This window comes from Heloderma suspectum, chromosome 2 (assembly GCF_057233095.1).
Source record: "Heloderma suspectum isolate Gila_16-S chromosome 2, 16-S_ref, whole genome shotgun sequence".
NCBI lineage: Eukaryota > Metazoa > Chordata > Lepidosauria > Squamata > Helodermatidae > Heloderma > Heloderma suspectum.
The window spans coordinates 368,084,485-368,110,331 of NC_139459.1; the positions used below are offsets into that span (position 1 = coordinate 368,084,485).

Consider the following 25,847-nt stretch of genomic DNA (forward strand, 5'->3'; position numbering starts at 1 on the left):
TGCATGGATGGAGGGGAATAGAGTTGGTAGGGGGAGAATGTAAGTGCTCAGTGGTGAAAGAAAAACAAAGAAGTGCTCCCAGGTCCTCTAATGCAGACCAGCTGGGAGCTTCAGGGAGCCCTATAAAGAGCTTCCTCTTACTTTCAGACTTTGCCACAGCAACGTGAGTCATCCTGGTGGCAGCACTGTGTTTCAGTTGCTTGCCCCAGATCTTTGCCACACCTTTCCGGTTCTGGTAACTGACCCCTGCCTGTTTGGACTCTGTTTTTGCCTTTTCCCCTGCTATGCCTTGTTTGGGTCTGACCCTTGCCCGGGGAACCTCTGCTCTCTGCCCATCTCCATCCCTCCTGGTCCCAGTGTTCTTGCCAAGGACACCTGCCGCCTACGCCCCGGACCTGACAGGACTGACCTTGGAGCCCATGCTTGGAGGTCAGTTCCTAAAAAATCGCCTCACTGCCCCCACCTTGTAGGCAGCGTGGTTCACCTCCTGCTTGGAAGTGCAGTATGGAGCAGGGCAAAGGGGGCTTTCCTGGGGGCAGGGAGGGCGGAAGTGCCAGTACGGCACTTCCTATGTATCATCTGTCCTTCCCCCCACACACACCACTGTCCTGTGGCTAGACAACCAAAATCAGTCATCTAGCCACAAAGGTAAGGTAGCCAGAGCATGGAGGAGAGGTTCCCCTCCGTGTTCCACTCACCCTGCAATGGATAGTTGGTCGCCTGAGTTCAGAGGTGGCCGACTATCTGCATAGGATTGCGCTCTAAAGCAGCCTTCCTCAACCTGGTGCACTCCAGATGTTTTGGACTACAATGGCCATCATTCCTGACCATTGGCCAGCATGCCTGAGGCTGACAGGAGCTGAAGTCCAAAACATCTGGAGGGCACCAAGTTGGGAAAGGCTGTTCTACAGCAACAAAGTGACTTTAAATCTGTTGTTCTTGTTGTTCAGTCATTAAGTTGTGTCCGACTCTTCATGACCCCATGGACCATAGCACGCCAGGCCTTCCTGTCCTCTGCTCTCTCCCGGAGTGTGCTCAAATTCATACTCATTGCATCGGTGATGCTATCTAGCCATCTCATCCTCTGCCGTCCCCTTCTCCTTTCGCCATCAATCTTTCCCAGCATCAGGGTCTTTTCCAGAGAGTTTTCCCTTCGCATTAGGTGGCCAAAATATTTGAGCTTCAGCTTCAGTATCTGTCCTTCCAATGAGCAGTCAGGGTTGATTTCCTTTAGGATTCACTGATTTGACCTCCTTGCAGTCCAAGGGACTCGTAAGAGTCTTCTCCAGCACCACAGTTCGAAGGCATCAATTCTTCAATGCTCAGCCTTCCTTATAGTCCAGCTCTCACAGCCATACGTTGCTACGGGGAAAACCATAGCTTTGATTATAGGAATTTTTGTTGGCAAGGTGATGTCTCTGCTTCTTACTATGCTGTCTAGGTTTGCCATAGCTTTCCTCCCAAGGAGCAAGCGTCTTTTAATTTCATGGCTACAGTCACCGTCTGCGGTGATCTTGGAGCCCAAGAAAATAAAATCTGTCACAGCTTCCATTTCTTCCCCTTCTATATGGCAGGAAGTGATGGGGCCAGATGCCATAATCTTAGTTTTTTTATGTTGAGTTTCAAACCAGCTTTTGCACTCTCTATTTTCACCCTCAACAAGAGGCTCTTTAGATCCTCTTCGCTTTCTGCCATAAGGGTGGTATCGTCTGCGTACCTGAGATTGTTGATAATTCTCCCAGCAATCTTAATTCCAACCGGTGATTCATCCAACCCGGCGTTTCTCATGATGTTCTCTGCATATGAATTAAATAAGCAGGGCGACAATATACAGCCTTGTCCTACTCCTTTCCCAATTTTGAACCAATCGGTTGTTCCATGTCCAGTTCTTACTGTTGCTTCTTGACCCTCATTCAGGTTTCTCAGGAGACAGGTAAGGTGGTCTGGTACTCCCATCTCTTTAAGAATTTGCCACAGTTTGTTGTGATCTGCACAATCAAAGGCTTTAGGGTAGTCAATGAAGCAGAAATAGACGTTTTTCTGGAATTCTCTTGCTTTCTCCATGATGCAGCGAATGTTGGCGATTTGATCTCTAGTTCCTCTGCCTCTTCGAAACCCAGCTTGTACTTCCGGTAGTTCTCGGTTCGCATACTGCTGAAACCTAGCTTGTAGGATTTTGAGCATCACCTTGCTGGCATGTGAAATGAGTGCAATTGTGCGGTAGTTTGAACACTCTTTGGCGTTACCCTTCTTTGGAATTTGAATGTAAACTGACCTTTTCCAGTCTTGTGGCCACCGTTGAGTGTTCCAAATTTGTTGGCATATTGAGTGCAGCACTTTAACAGCATCATCTTTTAGGATGTTAAATAGCTCAGCTGGAATACTGTCATCTCCACTAGCTTTGTTGTTACTAATGCTTCCTAAGGCCCACTTGACTTCACTCTCTAGGATGTCCGGCTCAAGTTCAGTGGCCACACTATCATGGCTATCAGGGACATTCAGATCTTTCCTGTATAGTTCTTCTGAGTATTCTTTCCACCTCTTCTTAATCTCATCTGCTTCTGTTAGGTCCCTGCCTTCTTTGTCATTTATCATGCCTGTCTTTGCACAAAACGTTCCCTTGAGATCTCTGATTTTCTTAAAAAGATCTCTAGTCTTTCCCATTCTATTGTTTTCCTCGATTTCTTTGCATTGTTCATTTAAGAAGGCCTTCTTGTCACTCCTTGCTATTCTCTGGAAATCTGCATTCAGTTGGGTTTATCTTCCCCTTTCTCCCTTGCTTTTCGCTTCCCTTCTTTCCTCAGCAACTTGTAAAGCCTCCTCAGACAGCCACTTGGCTTTCTTGCATTTCTTTTTCTTTGGGATGGATTGAGTTGCTGCCTCCTGAACAATGTTACGGACCTCCGTCCATAGTTCCTCAGGCATTCCCTTAAATCTATTCCTCACCTCCACTGTATATTCATAAGGGATATGATTTAGGTCATACCTGAATGCTTTAGTGGTTTTCCCTACGTTCTTCAATTTAAGCCGAAATTTTGCAACAAGAAGCTCATGATCTGAGCCACAGTCAGCTCCAGGTCTTGCTTTTACTGACTGTATAGAGCTTCTCCATCTTTGGCTGCAAAGGACATAATCAATCTGATTTCGATATTGACCATCTGGTGATGTCCATGTGTAGAGTTGCCTCTTGTGCTGTTGGAAAAGCGTGTTTGCTATGATCAGCGTGTTCTCTTTGCAAAACTCAATTAGCCTTTGTCCTGCTTCATTTTGTACACCAAGGCCATGCTTGCCTGTTATCCCAGTGTTTTCTTGACTTCCTGCTTTAGCATTCCAATCCCCTATGATGAAGAGGACATCTTTTTTTGGTGTTAGTTCTAGAAGGTGTTGTAGGTCTTCATAGAACCGATCAACCTCCGCTTCTTCGGCCTCAGTGGTTGGGGCATAGACTTGAATTACTGTGATGTTGAATGGTTTGCCTTGGATTCGTACTGAGATCATTCTATCGTTTTTGAGATTGTACCCCAGTACTGCTTTTCCCACTCTTTTGTTGACTATGAGTGCTACTCCATTAAGGGTTTTTTGCCCACAGTAGTAGATATGAGGGTCACCTGAATTAAATTTGCCCATGCCTGTCCATTTTAGTTTGCTGATTCCCAAGATGTCGATGTTCAATCTTGCCATCTCATGTTTGACCACCTCCAGCTTGCCTTGATTCGTTGTTCTTACATTCCAGGTTCCTAAACAATATTGTTCTTTACAGCATCGGATTTTCTTTTCACCACCAGACACATCCACAGCTGAGTGTCCTTTCAGCTTTGGCCCAGCCGCTTCACTCTTTCTGGCGCTACTTGGAAATACCCTCTGCTCTTCCCCAGTTGCATATTGGACACCTTCCGACCTGAGCTATCTGGCAACTCCTGCCCTATTAGAGTATCATTTAAGCAACACTGTGTTTATGTGTGCCCAAAATTGGGGATGATCCACAAAAGGAATTAGAGGTAAGAAGGGGGCGAAGAATATCTTGGCCCAAGATCTCCATGATCTGCATGGGGTTTTCTTAAAAGTATTCTCTACGTTGGCCATGGGTAATTTTGTAGTGTTCATAAATTGATTAGCCTCACAGTGTGGGATGTTCCGCAGTATCTCCATTTCCACCCATGGGACTGAGACATTGCCCTTGAGAGCCTGTTCCTTTTACCGGTATTACTAAACCACCCTGCCAGCTCCTGCCATTCTTTCTCTTACTCTCAGAAGGTGGTATGGGGACCATTTGAGATAAAAACAACTTGGGTAATAACATCATTTTGCTGAAGGGTCCTACCCAACAGGGGCAGCTTCTGATGCAAAATCAGGTGTTATGATCCCACCTGCTGTAGATCTTCCCATGCTTATGAAGAAGCGGCACCCTGGCCTTCCTCCACGCACCTGGCAAGTCCTGTCCTACTAGAATATCATTTAACAGGTGTTTAAAATGTGGCAGAATGTTGCCACCAAAGATTCTTAAAAAGTCTCCCGTGAACCCATCCATTCCAGGTGACTTTCCTGGTTTAAGTTTCATTATAGCCCCTTTTATCTCCTGATAAAGTTTGGTCAGGGTAGATACTCCTTGCGACCTAATTATTTTTGAGGGGGTCACTAATACTCCTGTCTTGTTATCGATAGTTACAGTATGATTTCTAGCCCTTTCTGTTTGAGTGCACTGGCCAGCAGTCGAGAGCGTTTGTTTCCAAACTCGTAATACCTACAGTTAAGAAAAGCTAGTGACGTTCGGGAGTCATCCGAATCCAGTGCTTGGAGCTCTTCACTTTGGGCCTTCAGTTCTCTACATGGTTGGCTCTTGCCTGCCCTCTCGTGCGCAGTTGACAGATGTTCCATCTCTTCAGCAATCTGCTTCTTTGCCTGAGCTTTTTGCATGTTGGGAAGGAACTTTCCTCCAATACAGGAGCCCCTCAGGACCACTCCCAGAGCGATATCCCTGAAGAGCCATGGCAGGAATATTCTGAAGATTATTGGAGACCCCCTCACCACACGTATCCCACAGGCCTTTGCAGCACAACTCACATCAGGCAAGTCTTTGTGGTCGCATTATGTCAACGGCCTTTCCGCTACTGGTCTGCTGTGTGTTCTGGGCATGTTCTGCCTTTGCCAGCTCCTCAGGGGAATTTCTCAGCTGCCTTCCACCCCCCTGACTGAGTGCTGCCAGAAGAGAATGCTCTGAGCAACAAAGAAGAGTTAAACCCAACGTGCCCCTTCATTTTTCACTTAAGGTCGTCTTGCACTATGATCTGGGTCAGCACAGGGCTTGCTGCGCTGGCCGGAGAAGTGGCTTTTGTTCACTCCCCCTCTTTGCCGTCTGCCTGCCAGAGCAGCGCCTTTCCTCCCCTCTGCTTCTTCTCCTTCTCTGCCCTCCATCTTTCCACTGCCCGTCTCCCCCGCACCATCTGTTTCCCTACGTTTGTTGCCATATAGACACTGTGCCCCTAGGCAGGGTCTGCTCCACCTGGGAAGCTCTGCAGATCCTCCTGGTGGCCACATACAGAAGGAGCCCGGTCCACACTGTAGCCGTTGCAGGATTAAGCACCCGGCCTGCAGGTGCTCACAGGTCCCCTAAGGCGGACCAGGTGGGAGCCTCAGGAAGCCCTGTAAAGGGCTCCCTCTTCCCTCCAAGCTTCGCCGCAGCAACAAGAGCCTTTGTGGCGGCAGCATGGTGCTTTCGCCCCTTGTGCCTGATCTTGCTACGCTTTGCCAATACTCGACCCTTGCCTGTCCCCGACGACGCCTTTGCCTCTGGCCCCGCAGCCCCTTGCCGGTAACCGACCTCTGCCTGCTCTGGACACTGCTCTCGCCTCTGGCCCTGCTACGCCGCGCCAGTGGCTGGCCCTCGCCCGAGGAGCCGTGGTTCTCCGCCACCGCCATCCCCCTGGCCCCGGTGTTCTAGTCGAGGACACTTGCCGCTCCCATCCCATCCCGGACCTCGGACCCCTGCCCGAACTGGTCGATTCTGCTAGCGAGGTGTCCGGAGGTTTCCTTGCCAGTAATGAAGCATCCCTCCCCCCTGCAAAGAGACCAATGGATCCTTCTCTTAGAGAATTCCCCACCCCACCCCCATACTCCCTTTGTCAGTCAGTCTACAGTTGTGATGATATCCCCCTCCCTCCCACTGACCGATCCCACATATAGAGTGTGTGTGTGTGTGTGTGTGTGTGTGTGTATGTGTACCACTGAAAACAAGCACCTGACTCAGGTTTCCATTGGTAGTGAAAAAAAATGTATTGGCTAGGAAAGCTTACATATCCCGAATAGGTACCTTTTAGAACATTCGTGCAGGATGAACGGTCGTAAGATAGATGAGGTAGGGAAAGCGAATATGAGGGGCAGGCGCTACTAGGCCGAAGTATGCTGCTGGCAGGGAATTAATAGAGGCTTGCCCTGCATGGGAGGCGACCCAGCTAGTGGTACAGGGGGTGAAAATAAAGGATGCGAGTGACATCGGGTGGACTTGCTTCCATGGGGCATGCTAGCTAGTGCTACAGTGGGGGTGCTTATATGGGGTATGCTGGTGAGGAGGCATGCTAGTTCGTGCCACGATTGTAGGGAGAATGCTTATACGGGTTATGCTACCGCGTGAGTGGGATGGGCAATCCTCACATGGACTATGCTGACATGTCAGCTGCCTCTGCTGGGGACAAGGACTTATGGAGAAGGCATTCTAGGAAAAGGAAAGTGCAGCACTTAGCCACGCTAGACGGGGGTGCGTGATGGTCCCAGACACAGTCAGCAGTAGCTGAGTGGATGTCTCAAGCTTCATGGCACAACAGTTTCTGATGGGGGGATTCAGAGGGCACGAAGCGAGGTGATCTTGCCAGGCGTCAATGGAGCCTGCATTGCTCTCAGGCCCGAAGTCTGAGGAACGGGGGAGTTGTGCTACAGGAGCATGTCACCCCTGGAGTCACAGGCGTGGAAGATGCATCCGGCAACTGTGACCTCGGACACGAGGTCTTCCTCCACTACCAGTAGCATGTAAAGGGAGCCCCAATGTACTTCTAGGTGCCCCCACCCTCACTGCACGAGGAGTCTCACTCGGTTCTGTTTGCAGTTACGGGTTTTTTGGTTGGGTGTCCTTGGAGTGTGTGATGGTGGCATGAGCCATAGTGGAAGCATGAGAGCCTGGGTGCTCAGGATAAGGGGGTACATGGGGACGCCATTCACCATGGCAGAGGGGCTGCTGAGGAAAGTGCCCGTGTCTAGCTTATCTGCTACTGAGGAATTCCAGAACATGACAGTGTCATGTCTTCTCCCGGAAACACTTGCGTACACATCCATAAGCCTACCCTTGGTGTTCACAACTGCCAGCAAGACCATGCTGTAAAAACATTTACAGTGGTAGAACTCGGGACGCATCCCTTCGGGAGCCAAAATGTGCAAGTGTGAAGAATCAAGCCCTCCACCCAGCCACCTGCTCGAGAAAATGAGTATTTTTCAGTCAGACACCCAATCAATTCTGTCCCAACCAAACATCTCAGGTTCCAAAGCACCCCCAAATCTCTTGCAGCATGACTGCTGATTGAAATCTCAAAGTAGTGGTGAATACTTTTTCCTCATTCATCATGGTGCAGTTCCGAAAAAGAAACACTCATGCAATTCAGTCTTACCGCAGTGCCACAAAAACCAGCATAAGGATTGTGAACGTTGTTAGAAGAGGGCTCCCTCTCATTGTTTAACCCATCCTCCCAGCGACTGATGTATACAAAACGCCTCGGCTAACACATAGGATTCCTCTAGCATTACAGTAAGGCTCATATGTTTCATAATGAGGGCATACTGTTGAGCAGACCAGAACACCTAAAAGGGGTAGGCTCTTCCACAAAAGCACTGTGGGTGACGATACTAGGCTCCAAAACTAGTTTAGTGGTAGGAACATGCTATTGTCCCCCAGACAGGAATGCTCAGAGTGACCTTGAGATGGAAAACGAAATCAGGGAGGCCTCCTAACAAGGAAGAGTTGAAATAACAAGGGACTTCTTCAATTACCCCCCACACTGATTGGGCAAGTGCATTTTCCAGCCACCACCAAGAGGTTAAATTTCTTGATGCCCTAAACAATTGTGCCCTAGAACAGTTGGTCATGGAACCGACCAGAGGGGAGGCAACCTTGGATTTAATCCTAATTGGTGTTGCCCAGAACCTAGTATGAGATGTAAATGTTGTTGAACCAGTTGGAAACAGTGACCACAAAGTTATCAGATTTAATATATATTTAAGTGGAAAATTGCCCAGGAAGTCCAACACTTCCTGTTGGAAGTGTTTGACTTCAAAAGAGGAAACTTCTCTTAAATGAGGGGACTGGTGAAAAGGAAGTTAAAAGGGGGAGTACAGGGGGAATACCCCTTCATGGATCACTGCCTTGTTGTGGCGAAGGGGCTTGCGTAACTCAGTGAAGCCATAAGCTATGCCGTGCAGGGCCACCCAAGACGGACAGGTCATGGCAGAGGGTTCTGACAAAATGTGGTCCGCTGGAGAAGGAAATGGCAACCCACTCCAGTATTCTTGCCAAGAAAACCCCATGGAACGTATCACAAGGCTAAAAGAGATGACGCCGGAAGATGAGCCCCTCAGGTCGGAAGGTGTCCAATATGCAACTGGGGAAGAGCAGAGGGTATTTCCAAGTAGCGCCAGAAAGAGTAAAGCGGCTGGGCCAAAGCCGAAAGGACACTCAGCTGTGGATGTGTCTGGTGGTGAAAAGAAAATCCGATGCTGTAAAGAAGAATATTATTTAGGAACCTGGAATGTCAGATCAATGAATCAAGGTAAGCTGGAGGTGGTCAAACATGAGATGGCAAGATTGAACATCGACATCTTGGGAATCAGCGAACTAAAATGGACAGGCATGGGCGAATTTAATTCAGGTGACCATCATATCTACTATTGTGGGCAAGAATCCCTTAGAAGAAATGGAGTAGCATTCATAGTCAACAAAAGGGTGGGAAAAGCAGTACTGGGGTACAATCTTAAAAATGATAGAATGATCTCAGTACGAATCCAAGGCAAACCATTCAACATCACAGTAATTCAAGTCTATGCCCCAACCACTGAGGCCGAAGAAGCTGAGGTTGATCGGTTCTATGAAGACCTACAACACCTTCTAGAACTAACACCAAAAAAAGATGTCCTCTTCATCATAGGGGATTGGAATGCTAAAGTAGGAAGTCAAGAAATCACCGGGATAACAGGCAGGCATGGCCTTGGTGTACAAAATGAAGCAGGACAAAAGCTAATAGAGTTTTGCCAAGAGAACGATTCAATTTAATTTCGATTCAATTTAATTTCGGCTTAAATTGAAGAACGTCGGGAAAACCACTAAACCGTTCAGGTATGACCTAAATCATATCCCTGATGAATATACAGTGGAGGTGAGGAATAGATTTCAGGGATTAGACCTGATAGACAGAGTGCCTGAGGAACTATGGACGGAGGTCCGTAACATTGTTCAGGAGGCAGCAACGAAATCCGTCCCAAAGAAAAAGAAATGCAAGAAAGCCAAGTGGCTGTCTGATGAGGCTTTACAAGTAGCTCACGAAAGAAGGGAAGCGAAAAGCAAGGGAGAAAGGAGAAGATATACCCAACTGAATGCAGAGTTCCAGAGAATAGCAAGGAGAGACAAGAAGGCCTTCTTAAATGAACAATGCAAAGAAATCGAAGAAAACAACAGAATGGGAAAGACTAGAGATCTCTTCAAGAAAATTGGAGAACGTTCTCAAGGGAACGTTTCGTGCAAAGACGGGCATGATAAAGGACAAAGAAGGCAGGGACCTAACAGAAGCAGATGAGATTAAGAAGAGGTGGCAAGAATACACAGAAGAACTATACAGGAAAGATCTGAATGTCCCTGATAGCCATGATAGTGCGGTCACTGAACTTGAGCCGGACATCCTAGAGAGTGAAGTCAAGTGGGCCTTAGGAAGCATTAGTAACAACAAAGCTAGCGGAGATGACAGTATTCCAGCCGAGCTATTTAAAATCCTAAAAGATGATGCTGTTAAAGTGCTGCATTCAATATGCCAACAAATCTGGAACACTCAACAGTGGCCACAAGACTGGAAAAGGTCAGTTTACATTCCAATTCCAAAGAAGGGTAACGCCAAAGAGTGTTCAAACTACCGCACAATTGCACTCATTTCACATGCCAGCAAGGTGATGCTCAAAATCCTACAAGCTAGGCTTCAGCAGTATGCGAACCGAGAACTACCAGAAGTACAAGCTGGGTTTCGAAGAGGCAGAGGAACTAGAGATCAAATCGCCAACATTCGCTGCATCATGGAGAAAGCAAGAGAATTCCAGAAAAACGTCTATTTCTGCTTCATTGACTACGCTAAAGCCTTTGATTGTGTGGATCACAACAAACTGTGGCAAATTCTTAAAGTGATGGGAGTACCAGACCACCTTACCTGTCTCCTGAGAAACCTGTACGAGGGTCAAGAAGCAACAGTAAGAACCAGAGATGGAACAACCGATTGGTTCAAAATTGGGAAAGGAGTACGACAAGGCTGCATATTGTCACCCTGCTTATTTAACTTATATGCAGAGTACATCATGAGAAATGCCGGGTTGGATGAATCAGAGGTCGGAATTAAGATTGCCGGGAGAATTATCAACAACCTCCGATATGCAGACGATACCACCCTAATGGCAGAAAGCGAAGAGGATCTCAAGAGCCTCTTGTTGAGGGTGAAAGAGGAGAGTGCAAAAGCTGGTTTGAAACCCAACATTAAAAAAACTAAGATCATGTCATCTGGCCCTATCACTTCCTGGCATATAGAAGGGGAAGAAATGGAAGCAGTGACAGATTTTACTTTCTTGGGCTCCAAGATCACCGCAGACGGTGACTGTAGCCATGAAATTAAAAGACACTTGCTCCTTGGGAGGAAAGCTATGGCAAACCTAGACAGCATAGTAAGAAGCAGAGACATCACCTTGCCGACAAAGGTCCGTCTAATCAAAGCTATGGTTTTCCCAGTAGTAATGTATGGCTGTGAGAGCTGGACTATAAGGAAGGCTGAGCGCCGAAGAATTGATGCTTTCGAACTGTGGTGCTGGAGAAGACTCTTACGAGTCCCCTGGACTGCAAGGAGGTCAAATCAGTCCATCCTAAAGGAAATCAACCCTGACTGCTCATTGGAAGGACAGATAATGAAGCTGAAGCTCCAATATTTTGGCCACCTAATGCGAAGAGAAAACTCCCTGGAAAAGACCCTGATGCTGGGAAAGACTGAAGGCAAAAGGAGAAGGGGATGGCAGAGGATGAGATGGCTAGATAGCATCACGGATGCAATGAATATGAACTTGAGCACGCTCCGGGAGAGAGCGCAGGACAGGAAGGCCTGGCATGCTATGGTCCATGGGGTCATGAAGAGTCGGACACGACTGAACGACTGAACAACAACAACAACAGGGGGAATAACAGAAGCCCAGCTAAAAGGTATACCACAGGTTAGGAAAGGTAGCACCAAGCCCAAGAGGTCGCCAGCCTGGTTAATGGCAGTGTTAAGGGAGCTATTAGACAAAAGAGAGCTTCCTTCAGAAAATGGAAGTCTTGCCCAAGTGATGAAAACAAAAGGCAGCACAAGCTTGCACAACGGAGATGCAAGCAAACAGTAAGAGATGCAAAAAAACATTTTGAAGACCATATCGCTAACAACATCAAGGCCAAGAATAAAGAATTCTTTAAATATATCAGAAGCAGAAAACCAGCTAGGGAGGCAGTTGGACCACTGGATGACAATGGAGTTAAAGGAGTACTGAAGGAGGACAAAGAGATTGCAGAGAAGCTGAATGAATTCTTTTCATCTGTCTTCACTGCAGAAGATAATGGACAAAAACCTGTGCCTGAACTGAAGTTTTCAGGGAGTCTGAGGAACTGAGGCAAATAGTGGTGACAAAAGACGAAGTTCTCAACCTTATTGATAAATGGAAAGCAAATAAATCACCAGGCCCAAATGGGATCCATCCTAGAGTTCTCAAAGAACTCAAATATGAAATTGCTGATCTTCTAACCAAAATATGCAACATGTCCCTAGGATCAGCCTCTATACCAGAGGACTGGAAGATGGCCAATGTAATACCAATTTTCAAAAAGAAATCCTGGGGGGATCCCAGGAATTACAGGCCAGTTACCTTAACGTCTCTTCCGGGTTAATTGGTTGAAGGCATTATTAAAGATAAAAATAGTGAGCATATTGAAGGACAAGCTCTGCTGAAAAAGAATCAATACGGACTCTGCAAAGGTAAGTCCTGTCTCACTAACCTTTTAGAGTTCTTTGAGAGTGTCAATAAACATGTAGACAGGGGTGATCCAGCAGACATTGTTGACTTGGACTTCCAGAAAGCTTTTGAGAAAGTCCTTCACAAAAGACCCCAGAGCAAACTTAGCTGTCATAGAATAAGAGGACAGGTCCTCTTATGGATCAGTAACTAGTTAAAGAACAGAAAGCAGAGTAGGAATAAATAGTAAATTCTCCCAGTGGAGGGAAGTAAATAGTGGGGTCCTACAGGGATCTGTATGAGGACCCATGCTTTTCAGCCTGTTCATAAATGATCTGGAATTAGGAGCAAGCAGTGAAGTGGCCATGTTTGCGGATGGCACCAAATCATATAGGGTGGTTAAAGTAGGATCTCTCCAAACTGGGAGAGTAGGCATCTAAATGGCAAATGTGGTTCAATGTAAGCAAGTGTAAAGTGATGCACGTTGGGGTAAAAACTCTCTACTTCAAGTATAACCTGATGGGATCTGAGCTAGCGGTGACTGACCAGGAAAGAGACCTTGGGGTTGTAGTGGACAGCTCAATGAAATGTCAACCCAGTGTGCGGATGCTGTAAAAAGGCAAACTCCATGTTAGGCATAATTAGAAAAGGAATTGAGAATAAAGCTGCCAATATCACACTGCCCTTATACAAATCTATGGTGCGACCACACTAGGCATACTGTGTACAGTTCTGGTCACCACACCTAAAAAAAAGATACTCTAGACCTGGAAAAAGTGCAGAAAAGGGCAACTAAAATGATCAAGGGGCTGGCGTATCTCCCCTATGAGAGAATGTTATAGCAGCTGGGGTTGTTTAGCTTGGAAGAAAGGAAGTTAAGGGGAGACATGGTGGAGGTCTACAAAATTATGCATGGTGTAGAGAATGTGGATAGGGAGACATTTTTTTCCCTCTCTCAAAATACTAGAACCCGGGGTCATCCAGTGAAGCTGATTGGTGGGAGATTCAGGACAGATCAAAGGAAGGACTTCTTCACACAGCACAGAGTTCAACTATGGAATTCACTACCACAAGACATAGTGATGGCCACCAACTTGCATGGCTTTAGAAGGGGATTGGACAAATTCCTGGAAGAATTTCCTGGAAGAAAAGGCTATCAAGGGCTACTAGTCTTGATGGCTATGTGCTATCTCCAGTACCAGAGGCAGTGAGCCTCTATGTACACCAGTTGCTGGGGAACATGGGTGGGAGGGTGCTGTTGCTCTCATTTCCTGCTTGTGGGTTCTTGGTCGACAGCTAGTTGGCCACTGTGTGAACAGAATGCTGGACTAGATGGATCCCTGGTCTGATCAGCATGGCTGTTCTTATGGTTCTTATAGCAATTCATTGGGGGGAATCTTTGCTGGTCCCAGGGACTCCATCCTCCCTGTCTGGATTTGGCCATGAAAGACGAACGGAAAGTGTGGGTGCATGGGGGGCAAGTTGTCAGAAAGCAGAATTTGTGGCACTGCCCAACATCATCATTTTAATACGTGCCTGGGAAGTCCATCGAGCAACTCAGGGGGTCGGGGAGGTGCCACCATAACTGTGGTCACGGGTAGGGGGAGGTATGGCGTTGGGGGACTAACAGGCCAGCTGAGGAGAAGAGGGGCTAGACACCTTATGGCTAGCCCCTCTTCTGGTTCTTCCCCCAACTAGATGGTTCCTGGCAGCCTTACCAGCTTGCCCTCGGGTCTGGTGCTGCTGCTGCTGCTGCTGAATGCCAGATCGGCCCAAAATAAAATCTCACTCATCCATGATTCGATTGTGGATGAGGGGGCTGACCTGGTATGTATTACTGAGACCTGGGTGGGGGAACTGGGAGGGGTCACTCTCTCCCTGCTGTGCTCTCCTGGGTACTCAGTGCAGTACCAACACCGACTCAGGGGTCGGGGAGGGGGGGTTGCCATGGTCTATAGGAATTCAATCCCTCTCTCCAGGCTTCCTGCTCATTCAAGTGCAGATCTTGAGTGCTTGTACCTTGTGTTGGGTACCAGGGACAGATTAGGGATTCTGTTGGTGTACCACCCACCCTGCTGCCCATCAGACTCCCTGCCTGAGCTGACGGAGGTGGACTCGGACTTGATGTTGAGGACCCCTAGGATGATGGTCCCAGGGGAACTTCCATGCCGAGGCCGCTGCATCCGGGGCGGCTCAGGACTTCATGGCTGCCATGACAGCCATGGGGCTGTCCCAGCATGTCATCGGCCCAACACATGTAAAAGGACACACACTTGATCTGGTTTTCTTGACTGGGCAGGATGGTGATCTGAGAGTGGAAGAATTAACATCTGTCCCTTTGTCATAGTCAGATCACTTCTTGTTGAGGTTGACTCTTGGCAGCCTTCCCCCTCTGCAAGGGTGGGGGCCTATTAAAATGGTCTGCACCCAGAGGCTAATGGATTCCAATGGATTCCAGAGGGCTCTGGGGGATTTTCCTGCTGGTATGGCTGGTGCTCCTGTCAAAGCCCAGGTCGCTCTGCGGAATGCCGAGATTACTCAGGCGGTTGACACGATCGCGCCCAAGCATCCTCTCCCTCTGAGCAGAGCCTGGCCAGCTCCTTGTATACACCCAAGCTGAGGGCAAAGAAGCAAGAGGGGAGACGGCTAGAACGCAGGTGGAGGAAAACTCGTGCTGAGTCTGACCGAACACAGGTAAGAGCTCACTATCGAGCCTACTCTGTGGCAGTGAGGGTGGCAAAGAGACAGTTCTTTTCCACCAGTATTGCATCTTCTCAGTCTCCTCCAGCGGAGCTTTTCCAAGTGGTTCATGGCCTGTTACATTCTGGGCCAGGGAGAGAGACTGTGGAACCCTCGGTGGTACGCTGTGACGAGTTTGCACAGAACTTTGAAGATAAAGTTGCTCAAATTTGCCATGAATTCGACACCACGGTTAATGCAGTTCCATTGGTAGAGGCATTCAGAGCACCATCTGGTCCAGTTCTTTTGGATGAGTTTCAGTGATTGAGGCCTGAGGATGCGGACAAGGTGCGTGGCCAAGTCCAATCGACTACGTGTGTGCTTGGCCCTTGCCCTTCATGGCTTATTGCATCAAACAAGGAGGGGATGTCTGGCTGGGTCCAGGAGGTTGTAAATTCCTCCTTGAGAGAGGGAGTGGTGCCTGCCGCTTTAAAAGAGGCAGTAATTAAACCACTCCTGAAAAAGCCTAACCTAGACCCGGAGGATGTTAACAATTATAGGCCAGTGGCCAACATCTCCTTCCTGGGCAAGGTGCTTGAGCGGGTGGTCGCGGGACAGCTCCAGGCACTCTTGAATGAAACGGATTATCTAGATCCATTTCAGTCAGGCTTCAGGCCTGGTTTTGGAATGGAAACTGCCTTGGTTGCCCTGTCGGATGACCCCTGATGGGAGAGGGACAGGGGGAGTGTGATCCTGTTGATTCTCCTGGACCTCTCAGCAGCTTTTGATACCATCAACCATGGTATCCTTCTGGATAGGCTGTCTGGGTTGGGAGTTGGAGGCACTGCACTACAGTGGTTCCGCTCCTACTTGGATGGCCGATGCCAGAAGGTGGTGCTGAGGGATTATTGCTCTGTGCCATGGCACTGCTGGGGGAGGTTATCCAGAGCTGTGGGCTGAGGTGCCATGACACCCAGCTCTATCTCTTTCTCATCAAACCCAGGTGAGGAAGTGGCTGTTCTGAATCAGGGCCTGGGCACGGTAATGGACTGGATGAGGGCCAATAAACTGAAACTCAATCCAGACAAGATGGAGGTTCTGTTAGTGGGTGGTTTGTCTGCCTGGCTAGGTGATATTCAACCTGCTCTGGAGGGGTTTGCACTCCCCCTAAAGGATCATGTTTGTAGTTTGGGGGTGCTCTCGGATCCAGAACTGTCACTTGAGGCACAGGTGAACTCAGTGGCACAGAGCAGTTTTTATCAGCTTAGGCTGGTATACCAACTACGCCCTTATCTGGACAGACATAGCCTAGCTACAGTTATCCATGCTCTGATAACTTCTCGACTGGACTAGTGCAATGCGTTGTATGTGGGGCTGCCTTTGAAAACGGTCCGGAAACTTCAGCTGGTCCAAAATAGGGCAGCAAGATTGTTAACAGGGACTGGCCAGCAAGCTCATATTATGCCAGTACTTTTCCAGCTGCACCGGCTGCCAGTCCATTTCCGGGCCCGATTCAAAGTGCTGGTATTAACATTCAGAGCCCTTAACGGCTTAGGCCAGGTTATCTGAAGGATCGCCTCCTCCCATATGTGCCTGCCCAGACCTTAAGATCATCCTCAGTGGCCCTTCTCCATGAGCCCCTGCCAAAGGAATGAGGCGGGTGGCTACTAGGAGGAGGGCTTTTTCTGCTGTGGCACCCCGGCTATGTAATGAGTGAAGACCTTTATATTTTCCCAGGCATTTTAGCATTTTAGCTTTCTAGACTTTTAGCTTTGCTGTTTTAAATCTGCATTTTAAATCCCTGCACTGCTGCTAGGTTTTATTCTGGTTTTATTCTGGTTGTATTGTTTACTGTGGTTATTGTGTGCTTCTTTGTTTTAATTTTTGTGAACTGCCCAGAGAGCTTCAGCTATTAGGCAATATAGAAATGAAATAGATAAACAAATAAACAAATCACCGATCCCGTGGCAGGTCAGGTAAGTTGTGGGCCTTAGATTCCAGTTTTCTGGCTCTGTGGAGCTGGAGCCAGCATGAGAAAGGCATAACTCTGGTCTTAAACTAGCTGGTTTTGTGATCGATGAATTTATCTTGGCTGAAGCTACACAGGCTGGAAGCACAGGCATGCCCTGTCATCAATGAAGATGTTGTGCAGTGTAACAAACTGAATTTGTTGTTTAGCCTTCCCCACCCTCAAATGCACACACAACTTTCCATATTCTCTCAGGCCCAAATTGAGGTGGGGAGGATTGAGCTCCTGGAAGCAGCAAAGATGTCCCATGCTGCTTTCAATTCATTGCATTATGGGAGGTGAGCATTTCTCCTCCCACTGTTGCACAATCAACATCTGAATCCTACCGCAGTGCTAGAGGAAATCTCCATTGCCTCTTTTACATGTAGTAACATGTGCTTTCTGACAACATAAAATCACATCTCAAAACTAGAGAAATAGGCATTGCACGCAGAACGCACTGGATTTCCTCTGCAACATCACATCCATCTGAAACCAGCTCCACTGGCAGCTTGAGAACAATACCGAGCACGCTTGACTTCACTGGACTGCAGTTGCTGCCATGGGCTTTACTGGTGCACGAAAACCTTAACAACTTTTGACTCGCTAATTAGAACATCATGAAACCAATGAAAGGCTCCCTTCCTTAATAAGCCAAACTACAATGAATACGTTTCCGCCTAAGATGGGCAAAACTATATGATCTTGCCTTTTCCAAAGTTGGAGTTTTACATTTTCTCACCTGTGTGATTCGTCTAATGTCACATGAGATGTTTCTTCTGACTAAAGCTCTTTCCACACTCCAAACAACGATATGGTTTCTCCCCTGTGAGAATTCTTTGATGGGAAGTGAGGTGTTCCTTCTGAATGAAGCTCTTTCCACATTCCAAACAGTGATAAGGTTTCTCCCCTGTGTGAATTTTTTGATGTCGACGGAGACTGATCTTCACTCTGAAGCTCTTTCCACACTCAAAACAATGATGTGGTTTCTCCCCTGTGCGAGTGCTCTGATGTCAAGTCAGACAGATCTTCACTCCGAAGCTCTTTCCACATTCCAAACAATGATATGGTTTTTCCCCAGTATGAGTTCTCTGATGTCGACTCAGATTTTGACTCATACTGAAGCTCTTCCCACACTCCAATGATATGGTTTCTCCCCTGTATGAGTTCTTTGATGCAGAGTGAGGTGAGAATTCTGATTAAAGCTCTTCCCACACTCCAAACAATGATATGGTTTCTCCTCTGTGTGAGTCCTTTCATGACTAGTGAGAATTCTCCTCTCAGTGAAGCTCTTGCCACACTCCAAACAATGATATGGTTTCTCCCCTGTATGAGTTCTTTGATGCAGAGTGAGATGTTCCTTCCTCATAAAGCTCTCTCCACACTCCAGACAATGGTATGGCTTCTCCCCTGTATGAGTTCGTTGATGTCGAGTGAGATGAGTTTTCTGACTAAAGCTCTTTCCACATTCCCAACACTGATGAGGTTTCTCCCGTGTGAGCCCTTTGATGACAACTAAGAGTTTTCTTCTCACTGAAGCTCTTTCCACACTCCAAACAAGTATGTTTTCCCTCCTGTATGAGTTCTTTGATGATGGGTGAGATTTCTCTTCTGACTGAAGCTCTTTTCACACTCTAAGCATTTATTTATTTATTTATTGCATTTATACCCCGCCTTTCTCCCTCTCGCAAGGAACTCAAGGCGGCTTACATTATCCTCCTCCTCACCGTTGTATCCTCACAACAACAACCCTGTGAGGTAGGTTGGGCTGAGAGTCTGTGACTGGCCCAAAGTCACCCAGTGAGCTTCCATGGCCAAGTGGGGACTAGAACCCGGATCTCCCGGCTCCCAGTCCGTCACTCTCACCACTACACTACACTGGCTCTCATACTGGCTCTCATTTATACAGTTTCTTCAATTTATGAGTTTTGCAATGAGCTTTAACGTTTGATTCAGAATTGAAAGTTTCCCTACACATATGGAATCTATATTTTTCCAGTTGTTTATGTATTCTTTCTTGGATTGTGATATGTTGGTAGCCATGGCCCTGAGAAGCAAAGGAATTCTTCCTGCTATTGGAATTTACTTCAGCTTTCCTTCTCTGCTGTTTGCCGTTTCTACATTTGTCCCTTTTTGGTGACATCCAACATGGTTCTCTCTTATTCTCACCTTCCCACCTGTCACCTTCTGCAATAAAGGTATGAAATTGGTAAAAGACTGAGTTAGCCATAGAACCTCAAAGAACTGAGCAACCCCAATTAATGATGTCGATAAAGGTAAGAATGGAAAAGACTTACATGGGATGCAGTTCTTACCATGGAAATGACCAGCTCAGGTGCTTGACTACGAATTTCTGAGCCTTTCAGGAAAGAAGCAATCCCAAATCGCTGCAGGCTTAGCACCTCCTTTACTGGGCACCCATCCCAAATCGCCCACTGTTACATCTGAGATGGCTCTGGCAAGCAGTTGTCTGAACCTCATTGTTTTCAGCCTAGAACACCTCTTGTCACCACCACGGGAATCTTCCTGTAGCGCCTTTGTGGCTTCGTAATACCAGACCTGGGCCCACCCTACTGAACCCGCCTTGGTCTCCTGGCCTACCCACCATCGGCTGGATTCCACCTGCTTTTCAGGGCATGGCAAACCCCGGAGTTCTGCTGCTCTCAGTCAGAGAGAAACAGCTCTCTTTCCCATCGATCTAAGGAGCACGTATTCTGGGTGCAAATAGAGACTGCAGTTTGAGAGGGACACTAAGGGGAAAAGATCTGGGTTTGGGTTCTGCAAACTAACGTCATTTTGAGGTGCTGGCTGCTGGGAGTCTATGTTGGGTCTGTTCTGTGTTTGTATTTGTTGCAACTCTCAAAGGTTCCTGATGATCTGTTGACCGGATGCTGAACTGATTCTGTTGTGGTTTTTTAGTATTTTGCATTGATGTCTCATCAGTATTGGCTCTTGTGTGGATTGTTGCTTCATGGGGTGGCAGAAGTATGAATGAGTTAATACATACAAATTGACAAGTCCTGGTAGACTGATAGAAGGGATCTGGAGGTGCTGAGATATGCAGTTTAACTCCACGTGGCCCCTGCAAGCCAGCCCTTCAACCATGCCTGGAAAATGTGCCTGTCCTACGCTGCCCTTCCCCAGTCAGCGTTCTGCTCCTCCAATTTCAGAAACGGAGCTGTCTTAATGTGTCTTGTGAAAATGTTCTGGCATGTTTGGGCCTGTGTCTTTTAGATGCTGTTTTAAAATAGTGTTAATTATTTGATGATTTAAATGTGACTCAAATGCAACTCTTTTTTGAACTCTGCCTTCTGAGGGCAATTTCCTCAAAGTCAAAATACTAAATAAATGAATAATATAGGATAGTGCCAAGAACATATTATCTCCCTCAGCATTATTGCATTTGAAATCCAACAGCAGCATTATCAGGAAAACTGCGAGCCTTATCGAGAGAGGCCACAATCCCATGATTCTCATCCATGATTTTCCTGTGCAGGGCTTTCTGATCAGGATCCAGCAGTGCCCACTCCTCCCCAGTGAAACACACAGCAACATCCTCAAAAATCACCAGAGCCTGGAGGAAAAAACAAAAATATTCTTTTTCAAGGATCACTTAAGTGGGGTTCCTGGGCTTTGTACTGCAGGACTGAAAGTTGCTTGCTGCGAAAACCAGTTGCTGAGGGAACAAGAACAGCTGTGGCCCTCCTGTCCTGCTTGTGGGCTTCCCAAGAGGCATCTGGTTGGCCACTGTGGGAAACAGGATGCTGGACTAGAAGGGCCTTTGGTCCCATCCGGCAGGGCTCTTCGTATGCTCTTCGCTCTGCCAGAAGGAAAGGGAGCGATGCTGGCCCTAGGAGGTTCCCAGTGACCCTTCTTCCTACCTGATCCACTTCCACTCCATCGGAAAGGAAGAGAGATGGCTCTGCACTTCTTGCCAGCATCATTGCTTTCCCTGGGTGAGACAAAGATGATGGGAAGCCAGTAGGACATATTTGTCCCAGATCTTTAGATTACATCCCTAACGTCGTGAGAAGTAAGCCCCTTGGAACACAGAAGGACTCACTTCCAAGTCAAAGAGAGAGGATTGTGAGGGAAGTGATGCAAGTCCAAGCACACCAGGTGTTTCCCAGATATCTCACCTTCAATTTGCATTTTGCCAGTTCAGTTGGATAAAAATGCGTATTTCCCCATTTGGGCTCCTGGCCACAAATTGGATTGTTGGTTTCCATGAATAAAGCCTTCACGTGATGTAAAATAACCATAGATTTGAATTGTGGGAAAGCCTGGAGACAAGCGCCTTTCCCCTGAGCATGTGGGGGTGGCCAAGGATCTCTTACATTCTCCAGACAGCGTTACCAGGCTGAAATACAGCCACCCTAAATTCATGCTTACCCTGAAAGATGGAACATCCATTGCCCTCCTGCCTTTGTGGGGGGCTCTGTCTGGTGTCTGATGGAGCCTTCTCTATTACAGGGAAATCAGGCCTCATTTCTGCAAACAGACTCTGTACCTGAAAGAGCAATGAAGATCCAAGACATGGAACGAGGAGAAAGATAAGAAAAGGAACGGGAGAGGCAAAAATATTGGGGCAAGGTATGGAAAATCTCTCCTCGGGCGATTTCCAGACCAAGTTGGACGATGTGTAGAGAGTTTTAGGATATCCTCCCTCACATTGGATGAAATGCTCTCACCTGCTGCTCTTCTGGCTTCCTGTCCTCTGCCTGGCTCAGGAGGAAGCCTTCTGCCAGGGCCACCGCCTGGGAACTGGTCTCCGCTCCACATTCTCTCACCCAGCTCGCCATCTCCCCTGGCAGGATGGCCAGGAACTGCTCCAGGATCACCAGGTCCAGGATTTGGTTTTTTGTGTGTCGCTCTGGGGGAAAGATCGTGGAGTTGGCTGCAGACCTTTCGGGGCCCCCGAGACTCCTGGTAGCGAAACTGTCTGAAACGCTGGAGCAACAGGTCTGAGCTGACCATGTCCTCACCCTGGATCTTCTGCCCTGTTCTTTCCCAGAATTCCCCACTGCTTCTGGTCTTAATGGCATCAGGGTCTCGTCGTGCTTCAAGGCCAGCTGAGCGTTGCTGGACCATCTTTGATCTGTGTCCCAAAAAACCTCAAACTGGTCCAAAGACACTCTTCCCTCCTCTGTGTCTAGGCAAGGAATTCATATGAGGCAGTGCTGCAAAGGCTCTGTAAAGGCAGAACATTGTTCTGCTGAAGAATTATCCTACTGTCAGGACAAAATGAAGTGTGCAGGACTCCAGCTAGTAAGCAGGTCTTGTCCTGGAAGGATAGGCAGGCGCATGCCAAGACTGAAGGAGAAACTAGAGACTTTGAGAAGATCCTTAACCTGAGAGCCACTGAGCAAAATCCTTCACTTGCATGAGAGTCAGAACATGTCTCCTCCCCTCCCTGCAGTCAGGTCCATCTCTCTCCATTCATCCCCCCAAACGTACATTCCCTCTCTTCCCTCTCTCGGCCTCTCTCTGCCCCATTCTTCATCCAAGCCCCCAGCCACACACTCCCCTCTGTGACACCTTCTGCTGCTGCCATCTTCTCCATAAGCCTCTCTTTCATTAATCTACCTTAAAATTGGTGTAAATTAAGGCTGTCAGTCCTTTAAAGAAACCTTTGTTGAGTTGTCATCAGACTTTTAAAGCTCAACGTATTTTAATCAACAGAATTAATGAACACATAGAAGCTAGAAATTCTGTTGAACACATACGTTGCTGTTTACTTTAGACAGACTTTGTTTTACATGATATCATGTAACATTTCTCCCTGATTTTGTGAGGTATAGTGCCTCAGCAGATGGAGGCTCCATTCCTAACTGTCATAGGTAGGAGCTGCCTTACTGCAATAGAGCAAAAGTTCTTACAGGAGGAGCCAAATTCCTGTTTACATTCTCTTTTACTTCTTCTCTCCCCTTTTTCGAAACCCCCACAAAGTGTCTCCCCTCCACCCCCACTGGTAGTGAACGAGTGGAGCGTCTCAGCGACATGCAGAACTGCATCAGGGGAACTATGTGTGTGTGTGGGGGGGGCACCTCCCCATTAATGGGGGCAGGATTGGAGTCAATGACAACGTTGCAGGTCTCCTTTAGCCCCCTTTCCCCAGATCAAAGGGGCCACCTGGTCTGCTGGACGTGGGAAGGAAGGGAATTCGCGGATAGGCCGTGTGTGTGTGAGAGAGAGCGGGCTGGGTGAGCAAGCGAGTATCCCGAGTGGATCACCCACCGAGCTCTCCTCCTTGTGGGGTGGAGTGGGGGGGTCCCCCTCGACGCGAAATCAGACCCTCCTCTGAGTCGCCGAGCGTCGAATTTGGGCGTCTCCACCGAGGGGGTCTCCCCACCCCACCTGCCCCCATCACTGCAGCACAGGGGCCCCCTCCCCCTGCACAAGGCGGGGTCTCACCCGAGCCCTCCCGGGGGGCACCGGGGCAGCACCCCAGGAAGCCCCAGTGCCCCTTTCCTCTGGAGGAAGGGGCGGGGCAGGAGGGGCCGGGGGGAAGGGCCTTTCCTGGGGGGGCGCCGGGCCCTCCCCCCCATCCCCCTCCAGGCAGCCAGCTCGGTCCCCGTAACCCGAAGACGCCACGCAGCGGGATCCGTCCTCTGCGTCTCCACGGCCGGGCCAGGGAGGCGTCTCGCGTGTGCGCCGCCCCGGTCTTCCGCTTCCCCTCGGCTGCTCGCGGCCAAGATTTCCCTTCTCTCTTCTGGACGCTTCCTCGTCCTGCTGCAGGAAACTGTTCTGTCCTCTGTTTCGGCTTGTAACATCTTGTTCTCCCCTGACAGACAGTCCGGGCGCTGGAACCTCAACAGGGCGCGGGGGAAGCCGCTGCCATCCTCCCGCGCTGCTCACGAGTAGGGCCCATTTCGCTCTGCGGGGCTTGCTCCCGGGCAAACGTGTGTAGCAGCCTCCCCCAAGGGGTCGTACATGTGTCTATGTTGCCCTTACTGGGATCGGTAGTTTTACCTTTGCAGTTTTTTTATGGTTTTTGTGTGAACCACGAAATTTGTATTTATATTTCTATTCATAGGTTTTAATTGTAGAAGTTTTAACGTTGTAAGGCCGCCTTGAGTCCCAGTATTGGGGAAAAAGGCGGGATATAAATAAATATAATAAGAACAACAACAACAACAATTACCTGAGATGATTTCTGCCCTGAAAAGCAGTAGTCAGAATTAAGATTGCCGGGAGAATTCTCAACAACCTCAGATACGCAGACGATACCACCCTCATGGCAGAAAGCGAAGAAGATCTAAAGAGCCTCTTGTTGAGGGTGAAAGAGGAGAGTGCAAAAGCTGGTTTGAAACTCAACATTAAAAAAACGAAGATCATGGCATCTGGCCCCATCACTTCCTGGCATGTGGAAGGGGAAGAAATGGAAGCAGTGACAGATTTTATTTTCTTGGGCTCCAGGATCACCGCAGACGGTGACTGTAGCCATGACATTAAAAGACGCTTGCTCCTTGGGAGGAAAGCTATGGCAAACCTACACAGCATAGTAAGAAGCAGAGACATCACCTTGCCGACAAAGGTCTGCATAATCAAAGCTATGGTTTTCCCAGTAGTAATGTATGGCTGTGAGAGCTGAACTATAAGGAAGGCTGCACGCCGAAGAATCGATGCTTTCGAACTGTGGTGCTGGAGAAGACTCTTGCGAGTCCCCTGGACTGCAAGGAGGTCAAATCAGTCAATCCTAAAGGAAATCAACCCTGACTGCTCATTGGAAGGACAGATACTGAAGCTCAAATACTTTGGCCACCAAATGTGAACTCCCTGGAAAAGACCCTGATGCTGGGAAAGATCGAAGGCAAAAGGAGAAGGGGACGGCAGAGGATGAGATGGCTAGATAGCATCACCGATGCAATGAATATGAACTTGAGCACACTCCGGGAGAGAGCAGAGGACAGGAAGGCCTGGTGTGCTATGGTCCATGGGGTCATGAAGAGTCGGACACGACTTAATGACTGAACAACAAAAATACTGCCTTTCAGGGCGGAAGACCTCTCAGGTGCTTCACACTAAAACTATAAAACAATTTCAAAGGTAAAAATACAAATCCCAGCAATGGCAACATAAAAACATTTTGCTCCACACCAACATGAAAGTAGCAGCAGTCCTTATAACAGGGAATATAGAAGGTGCCTCTCTATTATAGGCTCATGTATATTTGGTCACTTCAAAAATGCCTCCAGTGCAGCCATACAACTGGTACCGCTGTTCATTGGTTTGGGGTGTTTTTCCCACTGGGGTTTACATTCTCATGGGCCAGACGTGGCCCATGGTCCCCCTCTGAGCTCAGCACCCCAGCTCCGCAATTTGGCATGTTAACTGCAGTAACTGCAAGCAATGATTAGGATCAGGCGTTTTAGCCCCAAAGTGACTAGGTGTCGGTCAGGCTGTACCGTCAACAATACTGGCTCCAAGGGGGGAGTCTTGGCGAAGGCTGCGAAACGCATTTACTGGGGAGTAAACCCCATTGAACTGAATGGGTGTTACTTGTGAGCAGACACATACAGGATGGTACTGTAGCTTTCTCCCTCACTGGGATGGTGTAAAAGTTGGATTGGGCCGGAACGGCCCTTTTATATTAAAAAGTGCCAAAAATAGTGGCATGTTTTAGAAGCACTTGAGAACAATATTTTAGGACTAAAACCTTGCAATATTATATTGTTATTAGCCCCAACATGTCCAGAATACATCCGGAACAGGGAGATGAGGTGCCCCACCACTGCCAGCCCTCCCATGAGGCAGCTGATTTGGGGACCCTTGAAAGAGGAGCACGTTCACTGTTATTTAAATGACTATTATTGACATTTTACTACCACTGGGAGCAAAGCGGAGAGGTATTCATGGGATTTTTTGCTGAAGGCAGCAAAAGTTCATGGCCCAAACCTAT

General features: G+C 48.0%; 1 protein-coding gene across 1 annotated transcript in view; it reads right to left on the minus strand.

The window, feature by feature from the left end:
- The window catches only part of LOC146355950 (uncharacterized), a 66,432-nt gene that overhangs the window by 14,049 nt on the left and 26,536 nt on the right, over positions 1-25,847 (minus strand). Inside the window, 8 exon segments of the mRNA XM_084829985.1 lie at positions 17,688-17,927; positions 18,092-18,448; positions 19,456-19,567; positions 20,361-20,519; positions 20,827-20,897; positions 21,338-21,455; positions 21,736-22,097; positions 24,090-24,106. Coding sequence (XP_084686111.1) covers positions 17,688-17,927; positions 18,092-18,448; positions 19,456-19,567; positions 20,361-20,519; positions 20,827-20,897; positions 21,338-21,455; positions 21,736-22,097; positions 24,090-24,106 — 1,436 coding nt within the window.